Here is an 11,080-nt window from a genome sequence, read left to right as displayed (position 1 = left end):
AATAATAATAATAACAACCTTTCTTGGTTTTCTTTCACTTTAAAATTCTATTGCCTCTCTTTCTATGTTGACTACTACTAATAAAATATCCTAATTCAAGAATCTAGGAAAATGCTTGAAATGACTACAATAAGATCAGATCAGAATATTATTAAATTTGAAGGCAGCAATTTGTTAACAACTAAACACGAAAACCGGCAGTTAGCTAAAATGGCTGATCCCACTCTTGGCTTCTGGCTGCAGTCCCAAGGTTTAACAATAAGGATATCTAATTGAGATTTCTTTACTATGCTAGTCACTCTATTTAAAGCTTTGCAAGTATTATCTCATTTAATCTTTGCAACAATCCTAAGTAGTAACTATTATTGTTATTGTTGCTGTCATTCTGCAGATGAGGAAACAGGGCACAAAGAACTTACGTAACTTGCTGAGATCACTCATGTAGCAAGTCGGGTGCTAGAGCTGAACTCCACGCAGAATGACCGCAATGCCCCTGGGACCAGCACACCCTCACTGCTACTCCCCGCTACGGCCATTCAGTGCACTGTCACTATTCCCAAACAAATTGAGACTCACATCTCTCATCATTTTCACTGCTTCCCTGGTCCTCCCGAGTCTTCTGGCACACATTGCTAGCCTCCTTTTGATGTAGACCAAGACATTGGTGTCTCGTCCTGAAAAGGGAGATATAAAACACCAACATTAAAAACAAAACAAGAGCTTCCAGCTGAGCAGCAAGAAGCAATACAGGGGCCCACGTGCCACACACAGTGGGGAGAACCTTAGAGAGGACAGCCTGCTCTGGGCGTCCCCTGACGGCCTGAGCAGCTCGACAGCTTCACTGGCAGAACCAACACACAGAGGGCAAAATCAAAGTGCTGAGACTTCCAAAGGTCAAACCCTGGGACTCATCCCCCAATCCACGCTTTTGAGTGGAGATGCTGAACGTCTGATAAAGTCATCTGCCACAAAGCGCTGGAAAAGCGAATGTACCCACATTGCACGGTTTACAAGCAGGAATTCCACATTCTTCCAGTGTGCACGCTTGCGGTGAGGGTGCCAGAGCAGGGTCTCGGGTTGCATCCTGATGAACTATTTTTTTTCTTCTGACATTAAGTCTAGAGAATCCTCATCTTGAACTTCTGTTTTATATTATTCTTTCCCTAACACTAGTGACATCATAATCATCTCCAGGTCCCCAAAGCAGTCGATTTTAGATGGCAATATAACACATTCCAGATATGACAATAGAGTATGCAGCACAATGAAAAACTACCCTAGTGTTAGAGAAAGCACTGACAAGCTAAACAGTTATAATAATAGTCACCAAAATGGCCCTTAAAAAGTACATTAACAACTTTGTATCTTAATCTTTTATTTAATTATATGTCTTTTTGGGTATGTTTTCAGGCCAGTGAGAACATGGGTGTGCTTAATCCTCAATAAAATTACCATGTTTGAGAAAAATATGACACACCTGTTATAGATTAAGTACATGTATAATATGGAGCTATTAAAAGATGTTAAGACTCAAGTCCTAACATTTCAAGTTTTAAACAATGAGAACAAGATGTGTGCTGAATATCTGCCAAGTACCTACAAATTATTTTAAAGATGTGATTATATTTGGGGGGTAGATCTAGGCAATAGGTTGAAAGAATTTAATTTACAGGAGAAAAGAAATAAAGACAATTTCTTAAGCTATATTATAGGTTATGTAATTTTATGTATTATTTCTTATTTAGTTTACAAAACAGACATTTACTATAATAATGTCTTCAAAATTCATTGTTATACATATTTTTTAAATGCAAGATACAGATGGTGATTAGAGATTTGATTAACACAGACTTACTGCAGAATAAAAATAGAAACCTGTGTAGTAATGGGTTGTGTGGATACACTCATGTATGCACAGGCCACAAAGCAAAGAGGCAGCTGCACCTCAGTCACAGGAACTAATGCACTCAGTTTCTGCACCAAATCCAAGTTTAACACTAAAATATAATTTTATAATCTCAAATATATACACTCCTCTCCAAAGTGGCAGGAGCGAGAAATGAAGTGAGAGAAATTCCACCTTGAGGAAATGACCCAAAGTTAGGATGGATGATGAAAACACTCCCTCTCACGAGGATCACTAAATTTCTGCTTAACCAACAAACCGAGAGGTCAGGGGGCTTGGGGAATTCCAGAAACAATTTTGTTGTTTTTTTAAATATCACTGACTCTCAGCTTGTGTACTGAAGTGAAAGGTCTCATTTTAAAGAGTGATATTAAATAAAAGAAGTCATTATTTTTGACGTAAAAAAGATAAATACAATCATTAGGAACGCATGGCTCTTTTGCGCTGGAAGCCAATACCAATGCTTCCTAAATAAGAGCTAAATACTGAGACAATCACCAATAACAGTTATATTCTTAATTGTCCTATTTCAACCTAAGCTGTAGAAAACCCATAAGACAAAACCTTTGATAATATTAACAATAATTTAAGTCCTGTTTCCCAACTAGGACTTAAAATTCATGGGGCAGGAAGCAGATGATAAACAAAAATATGTGACTTCTGGGGAGAAAAAAGGTTACCACTAAAGGTTACTACCATTTATTTCTGGAGTTAGGACTCCATGGGGCAAAAGAGAATCTGAGCATCACTGTGAACAGTAATACAGCTATAAGCTCATTATGTACTGTGCTCTTACCGGAAGGAAAAAAATGAGTAAAAACAGAGGCACAACCAGAATTTATTCCCATCTAGTAGACTATTATTTTGAACTGGCCTGAAAATTTGCTCGGATTAATCATGTTACAGTTCTGATCCCGCATGTCGGCGGGAGGAAACCTTACTATGTTGGGCTTCGTACTGGGATCCGTGATGCTGTAGCTGCTGGGAACGCCGGTAACAGCCGTCCCCAGCCTTCAGGGCCTGCTTAAAGAGCTTCTCTGCTTCGGCAATGGTTGTCGCTTCCTCTTCAGCCAAGAGAATATAAGCAGTTGCACACCTGTCCATTCAGATAAGAGCCATCATCAGTTCCAAATTCAAGCACATTGTGACAGCCGAGTGAGTGCATGCACAAGGGCGAGGAGGTAACGTCACAACATGCAGAGTGGCCGCCTGGTTCATGCACCCCTGGTGTAGTTGTTGACACAAAATAATGGTACAAAAGGAATGTCTGCATTTTAGCTCGAGAGGGAGGATGCACGGTGTTAGGAGCGTGGGCTCACGCGTGGACTCTGCCCTCTATCAGTGTGTCGCTTTGGGAAGTTATTACTCTGCCTCCCTGGCGGAGAACAACATGGCCGCTCTGTAGTCAGCGTTGTTGTCAGGTTAAGTAAGCTGATGCATGGAAAGTGCTCAGTACAGGAGCCAGCAGGCGGCGCATGCTCAGTGCATGTCACCTGCCGAAGGCGGAGCTAACAACGGCATTACACAGCGCCTCCCGACACTCACAGGTGCAGGGGCTGTACATAAGTTTTCTTCTTTTACTGAACAGAGTCTCTATTGTCAAACACAGATTCGGTAAAACAAGGAGGTGACTCATTGGACAAAGCAGTTTCTCGTTACAGTGAGCGCTGGTATTCTAGTCCGAGATGCGCACGAGGACAGCCTACGGGCAGGGCTATTTCTGAAGAGCTCACCATTTTATTCGGCCTCAGCAGCAAATAAGAGTTACACCTCATGCCTTCAACAGTCACAGCTCCACTTGTTGCTTTGTATACATTAAGCACTGTACCAGGCACTTAACATATATCGTCTCATTTAATCCTTTCAACAACCCTCTAAGGTAGGGAGCCAGAAAGGACGAGCAGTTCACTAACAAACAGGGGAGCTCCTGGAAATTTAAACCTTCCACACCATATGAGAACAAGCCAACTGCCAAAAGAAAGGGAACGTACTAGGGAAACACTGAGGCCGGAGCCGACCACACAGGTCCTCAGCTGCACGGACCCCTTTGCTTTCCTTCTCCTCCACTGCTTCTCTGTGGTCACTTCCCTACTTAACAGAACCTCCATCAGACCACAAGAGAGAAAATAAACAGAAAGCAAAACGAAATGTCACTTTTACTATTCATAAACCGCAGTGGCCAGTTCAGAAAGGAGGCTGAACTTACGGCTCATGTGAGATTTGGGGTTACTTGTTAACGTTAGCCTTGAGGAGAGGTCTTGTAAGTTCTTAGCCAATCCTCCTCCTTTCAGGCAGGACTGCTCAATGGGGCTTTAAATGCAATGTGGTGAGGTTGGGGCGGGGGAGGGGGGGGGATGTCCAGGCAAAAAGCTGTAGTAAGCCAATTACTACGGAGGGCAGTAGATATGACTTGGAAAGAACTGTAATGATGCTGAAACTGCCCAGTAATTCACCAGAGAAAATAACTGGGATCGGCATCAGGAAGCAACACTTAAGGCTCCAGGTGCCGACATATAAATATGGGTCAAGGGTAATGAAGTGAAAATCGAGAGTATAATTCTGAGTGGCAGATACAGTATCAGAGGAATTAGCTATAAGATTATAGTTGGTGGGCTGAGAACTCAAGACCAGTCAGGGCTAGCTTGCGTGCTTTGTTTATATTTCAAATAGTATCTTAGGAGAGGCAGAGTAGCACCACTGGCCAAGAAAACATACATCCATGTGGAAACTCATGAGTCTGGGGTAGAAACATGCTAAGAGCTTGTGAGTGAAGGAGAAAGGAGAGAGCAACAGAAGTGCTAATGGTTGGGGTACAGAGCAGACTGCTCAGCTGATGGAAGAGAGAGACGATGCATCCTTGTCACAACACAATACACATACAGAAGCAAGAAGTGTGGTGATGGGGGTGTCGACCATCCAGATATTTGCTACAAGTCTCATGTGGTTAGAAACAGGGCACCCAACAGGTTCTTGACTTACTTTGGTAACAATTTTATCTCCCAGATGGTAGAGGAAGCAATTAGGGGAACTTCAACTCTGGACCTAATTCTGACCAAGAAGAAAAAAATAGTTGGTGAAATGAAAATTGATAGAAACATTCAGAGAGAGTTTACTATGTCATTTTGGAGTTGAGGGTAATCAAAGAGGGTAAGGTAGACTTCTAAAAATTCAAAGAAAAGAAGCATGATTCAATGGCACGAGTCTCAGAAGGAACAATGTTTTGAAGAAGGCTGAGTAGCTTCCAAATGTCCAACAGTGACTGCAATCACAATGGTCCTCTCAGGAAGCAAAGAGGGGCAATAGGTAAGTAACCAATATGGCTGCATGAAGATCTCTCACAGGTCAGATTTTTAAAGGACTTGTTTAAAAAGATGGAAAGAGGGCATGTAATGAAGGACTATAAAAGAGTGGAATGAGCTTATAAGAATATCGGGAGAGCTAAAACTCCAAATTAGCTAAACAAAATAAAGATAGAACAAAACAAAATGCTAAAGACAACCATCTATTTCCTGTTTTTAAATTATATTTAAGACCTTATCACCACCCCAATGTCTCCAAAATCACCACAAAAATAAGTAAAAAGCAATACAACAACAAAACAAGGAAAGTTTACAGTTAGTAGCAGTAGATAATAAAGAGAAAGCACAATCTCTAATGCCTATTTTGTTCCTGGATTCTGCATCAAAGAGAATGATTGTCAGATTGAAAAAGGGAAAAGAAATTAAACATTAAAATAGGTTTCAAAAAAAGATGTAAGATAGCACATACTGGTCTATCTAAATGAATTACTGTGCTGGGATGGGTAAATCCCAGGAAGCCAACAGAGGCTGCGGGCAGGCCAAGGAACTGCTCTCGGTGGATAACTGAGGATTCACAAGGATGGAGAGGTACTAGAAGATGAGATGACAAATGTAGTATAAATGTGCAAACAGGGGAAGAGAGCAGACTTCCCAAACTACAGAACAGTGATTTGGAAAGATATTCTAATGAATTATGAAAGGGATGGTCTCTAAGCATTTTAAAAAGAAAGTCATGAACGTCAGAGCTAGCTTAAATTCACTAAGACCAAAACAGTCCATTTGTGCTGGCTTAGTTTACTCTAATAGATTCACTATCCATTAAAGAGCCATGGCTATAACTAGCATTCTTAAGAGCACAATGGAGAAATATGGGCTGAATCACGGTGCTACCGGTGGCTTAGTAATTGGTCAAACAATACCCAAGGATAGCAACTCACGAAGACCTGAACCTGAAGGGTGGTTTGTATATGTCATATCACAGGGATCCTTCCCTGACCCTGATATTTTTATCAGAAACATTGATGACACACAGAAGGCAGGCATATCGAATTTGTAGATGATAAGAAACTGGAAAATAAACATGTTGCATGACAGAATCCGAAACCAAATAGATCAACCAGTTAAAATGGCAGGATTTCCAACTCTCAAGTGACTCTTTTTCCTAAGTCTGCTGAAGAAGATTCTATAAACTTCTTCTGAAAAAAAGTCATAAAATAGTTTACCAATGACCACTTGGCAGGGAGAGTGTCGAGGTGATTCAGGCACCAGATGGGTGGCTGAGCTAAATGACCTTTAAGGTCCCTGAGCTCTATGACTCCAATTGTAAGAATCTTTCGCATTTTCTGAGATCTCCAGGAGAGGTTTCCCAGCCTTCCTTGGTGACCCACAGAATGTTTAACAACACGAAGGGCAGCCCTTCCTCTCATCTGTGCCTTGATCTTGAAATATTTTTGAAGTGTCATTTTTTCACCTTATGTTTTCATTTTCCCCACTAGTAGAAGAAGTTCTAGCTAGAAAACGTGATGGCACAGATGAGCATTCTACATCTATAAGAATTTCCCTGTCAAAATGTTTTAGACATGTAAATAACTATATTTATTTTACGTACTCATCCCAGGATAGCCCTTGAAGGATTTAATTTAGGATAAAGCAAAACCACTGAATGACTCTCTAAAATGGCTAAAACCACCTTCACATGGGTATCCCACATAAACTGTTTTTATAAACTAATGCCCCTCCCAAAAATCCTCAAGTTCAATTGCATAGCTTAATATCAGTCTCCCATCAATGGCAACTGAATACATTTAGCAAAGAATGCGATTTCTGTTTTAAAAGCAAGATTTTCCCCCACTTACTCATTTATCTCTAAGGCTTCATGAGCTGCAGAAATCCTAGCTTGGGGATTTCTCTCTCGCCAGGCTTTCTGCATTACTATTTTGGAAAAACAGAATAAAGCAAGTCATACAATACACATAATTAGGAAGACTCAATACAGGACAATAGCTAAACTGATAGCTTTCAGCTTGAGTTACAAGAGAATATTTCACTTACCGAAAGAGTCGGCCCAAACCTCCAACACCACACAAATACCTTCTAATTTGCTATTCAATTGTCCTTCAAATCTTTCTTGTGCTCATAAAACTACAGAACTAAATCTTTTAGACGAATGCATAGTCTATAATTTTAGAGACGTAATCTTCATTAAGACTTCTTAATCAAAAGAAAAGGCACTGTAACGGAGCTTTAATGTTTCTTTTGCTCATTATGCTATTTGTTGTTAGAGAATGTATGTTCTTTTACACATTTTGAGATGGCATGGCTGCAAATCCTACCCTTCTCCGGAGGCACAACATAATTTCTATTGGTCATTTTCCAAATCACTTGCCACAGGCTGTAGCTATTAGAACACTTTAAAACCATTTGAAGAATTATGAGTTGGGTCAGAAGAAAGTGCTTTAGGCTCTTGCTTAATATGTGTACCTGTTCCCAGTTTGCTGCCCACCCGTTTTTCATAAACCGGAGCAGTGTCTGAGTATACTGCGGGAAACCCAATGCTCTGATGTCCCAGCAGGGCAAAGAGTACCTCCCAAAAAAAGAGTAACAGTCTCCCTATTTGTTTTATAAATTTGTGTCTTCTAGGTTAGTTTCTTAGGAGTATGTATATATTCCTTTTCTTAAAGATTTATTTTCGCCTATTTACTTTACAATTGGTAATATCAAAAATATCAGTAGGATGGGCCGGCCGAGTGGCGCGATGGTTAAGAACTGGCTTGGGATGCCAGAGGGCCCCGGTTCGGATCCCACATATGAGGGCCAGTGACACTGCCCTCCACAGCTAAGATGCTGAACAACAGCTCAACCTGGAGCTGGGCTGCCGTGAGTCGCCGGGACGGTGTGGGCTGCAGGCCCTGTGGCAGTGGGTTGCCATTGGCTCCCGTATGTAGCCAGCAGCCAGCGTGAGCGGCCAGCAGCCGCAGTGAGCGGCCGTCCAGAAGCCGGCGACTGATCTGCCTCACCCGGGAAGAGCACAATGATGGTGACAACTTAGGCCAGTGAAGCAACGTCCTCCACAACTAGACTGAAGAACAAAACGACAGCAACTTGTCTGTTCCCCTTCCCCCAATTCCCCAGCACTGTTCCCATCCCCCCAATTCTCCAATAAAAATCTTAAAAAAATATATATATATCAGTAGGATTATTTAGGACTCAAGCAGTGTCAAATGCATGTTCAACAAAGTCTTTTCTAGGATGGAAAACAAATATGGATTCCAACAGACAAGGCCATGTCACCACTCAATGCCAGTGAACCAATAAATAGGCATATAAATCACTACAATAGATTTGTTAATCATTTAGATTCACGAAATCCCAATTTCTAACTAGAATATCATCAAGAACAGATGATTCTTCATTCTAGCTCAACCAAGAATTCAATTAGCTTCATGTAAGATTTATATTTCTTTAAAACATGTAAATCCAACTTTAGTATTTTTTAAAAATAATAATTGAAATTATAAAGGGGACTCATTTCTACACTTCATTGTGATAAAGTCTTTATTTAGGTATCAGAATTCTGGGTTCTACTGGTCAATCTCTAATTTAATATTTTTTTCATTGCGGTTTTTATAGAGCAGATACTTCAAAAGTAGTAACCTTGAAACTTAAAAAAGACCAAAAGGCCATCCTACTTAGCAACTAACTAAAGGATTTTCCATACTTGCATCTGCAGGACGCAGATGGTCCGAGTCACAAGTAAAGAAAGTCTGGTGGTCCTGGGCAGAGAGGTTCATGTCATAGTAAGTCAGAGGCTCTCGTCCTGTCACCCAAGTGTACCTGTAAAGGCAAAGCAATATTGTCAGACACGCTTGAGAGAGGAAAGCAATACCTACAAAATATTAAGCTTCACAGGAGTTCAACTATCAACCATTAACTGAGTACTCAAACTTTGCCAATAAATAAAAAAGTGTGTGTGTGTGTGTGTGTACAGAGGGTGCCAAAAATGTATACACATTTTAAGAAAGGAAAAAACTGTATTAAAATTGTAATACTCAATATATACTGATAACAAAAGAAGAATACAAGTCATGTGTATACATTTTTTTGGCACCCCCGGTATTTTATATATTAAGTCACCCTAGTCTCCCTTTAGGAAGTATATCAATAGGAAAGAAGTGAACATTTTCCCTTGTATTTTTATCATAAAAATTTTACTAGCACCAGCTGATGAAAACCATCCCTAATTAGTATTATGACTAGACATTTCCCCAAAGCTATGACAATTCTGAGTTGCCTAATTACTCTGCAAACCTAAATTTCAACATAACTTCTATAGCATCTTTATAACCATGTACCAGGTAAGCTTCAAAATATTTTGACTGTATAATATGTAATAAAAAGAGTAACTATAATAGAAAATTTCTAAAAGCTACACATTTTTGTACATTATCCCAATTTCAGTGCTAAAATATTTGTAAAACAGAAAAATCACAACATTTGAGAATAGTAACAAAAAATGGAAGCACTAAGCAGACTCTTACAATGACCCCTGAATGAACCAGAAAAACATGTGCTGCTGTCTTTGCTCTCTGAACTAGACCCATTTGTCTCGCAAGCTGCCAAAATGCTTACCGATTATATTCAGCGCCCCGAAATAAATTTAGTGGATTTCGCCATACTTTGCATTCTGAAACAAAGAGAAATATGAAAATGCTACACATAGTTCAGAGACTACAAGCTAATTAATTCAGCAAAACACCCTTCCTGGCCATTTGATAAGATAATTTTATTCTCTGTCCTCTAGATGGGAAGCAACGAAGAAAAACTCTGGGTGGTTAATCAGGAAATGTAGCTCAGGCACCAGGACTGTGGAAAGTTCGCCTAATCTCTCTGGGCCCACATTTCCTCACTTATTAAATCAAGGTACGTGCCAAAGTCAGCTGGTTCATAACTTCTACAATCATTTCAAGAGGTCTAAACAGATTCTATGAATTTACTTCTAAAATAATAGGTAGAGGGCATAGGTGGAAGCAAAACTACTTTCTGTTACTCTAAAACATATCTTACAATAACTTCATATATGACAAGCTAAACTTAAGCTCTGTTGTATAATACGCAAAGAGCATTATATTCTTACTGAAGGTCTATGTTGATATTGATTTTGTGGTAATTCACCAAAGTTTTACATTGCTAATAAAGTTACCATTATTGTAGGGAGAAATGCTATGAAAATAAATTGTTTTAAAGCACTTAATATTGTTTACTTATGCAGATACATGTATTCATCATCACACTAATATTATAATGTTAGCATGTACTAATAGATTATATATCTTTGTTATACAAGGACCACAGAAATTTAGAACCATGGGACATTAACTTAGAAAAGTCAATCATTAGCTTTTAAGACTGTGTTATATTAAGTGTGTGACTAGTAAGCTACAATTCTTTTTTAAAAGTCTGTGATTAAGACTTTCTACTGATACAGAATAAATAATGTTTTATTAGACAATAAATTCAGTTAACAGTACTTAAAACATCCCTGTGTGTGTAGTCAGCCACAAAACACACCCAAAGACATATGAGGTCAGACAATTAAGTTTGCAAACTCATCCTAGAAAAAGTACTACATACTTCATTGCTGAATATCACTATGGTCACCTTCGAAGTACTCCCATTGGGAAGCTTTGCATTGATGCCTGTGCCTAGTCCACCCTTCAAAGCAATTTTGAAACTCTTTTTCTGGAATGGCCATGAGACCTGTCGTTGTATTACCCTTGGTGTCCTGAATGTCATCAAAATGTCTTCCTTTCAATATTTCCTTTATTTTCAGGTAAAGAAAGAAGTCATTGGGGGCCAGATCAGGTGAGTAGGGAGG

General features: G+C 39.6%; 1 protein-coding gene across 1 annotated transcript in view; it reads right to left on the bottom strand.

Moving 5' to 3' along the window:
• The window catches only part of ST7 (suppression of tumorigenicity 7), a 163,961-nt gene that overhangs the window by 119,151 nt on the left and 33,730 nt on the right, over nt 1-11,080 (bottom strand). Inside the window, exons 3-8 of the mRNA XM_019654761.1 lie at nt 9,835-9,889; nt 8,924-9,039; nt 7,062-7,137; nt 4,886-4,954; nt 2,848-3,002; nt 577-674 (exon numbers count right to left, since the gene is read on the bottom strand). Of these exons, the coding sequence (XP_019510306.1) occupies nt 577-674; nt 2,848-3,002; nt 4,886-4,954; nt 7,062-7,137; nt 8,924-9,039; nt 9,835-9,889 (569 nt within the window). The remainder of the gene's footprint in view (nt 1-576; nt 675-2,847; nt 3,003-4,885; nt 4,955-7,061; nt 7,138-8,923; nt 9,040-9,834; nt 9,890-11,080) is intronic.

Source organism: Hipposideros armiger, unplaced genomic scaffold (genome assembly GCF_001890085.2).
Source record: "Hipposideros armiger isolate ML-2016 unplaced genomic scaffold, ASM189008v1 scaffold_230, whole genome shotgun sequence".
NCBI classification, from domain to species: domain Eukaryota; kingdom Metazoa; phylum Chordata; class Mammalia; order Chiroptera; family Hipposideridae; genus Hipposideros; species Hipposideros armiger.
The sequence above is the reverse complement of the archived record's forward strand: the minus strand, read 5'-3'. Positions and strand labels throughout refer to the sequence as shown.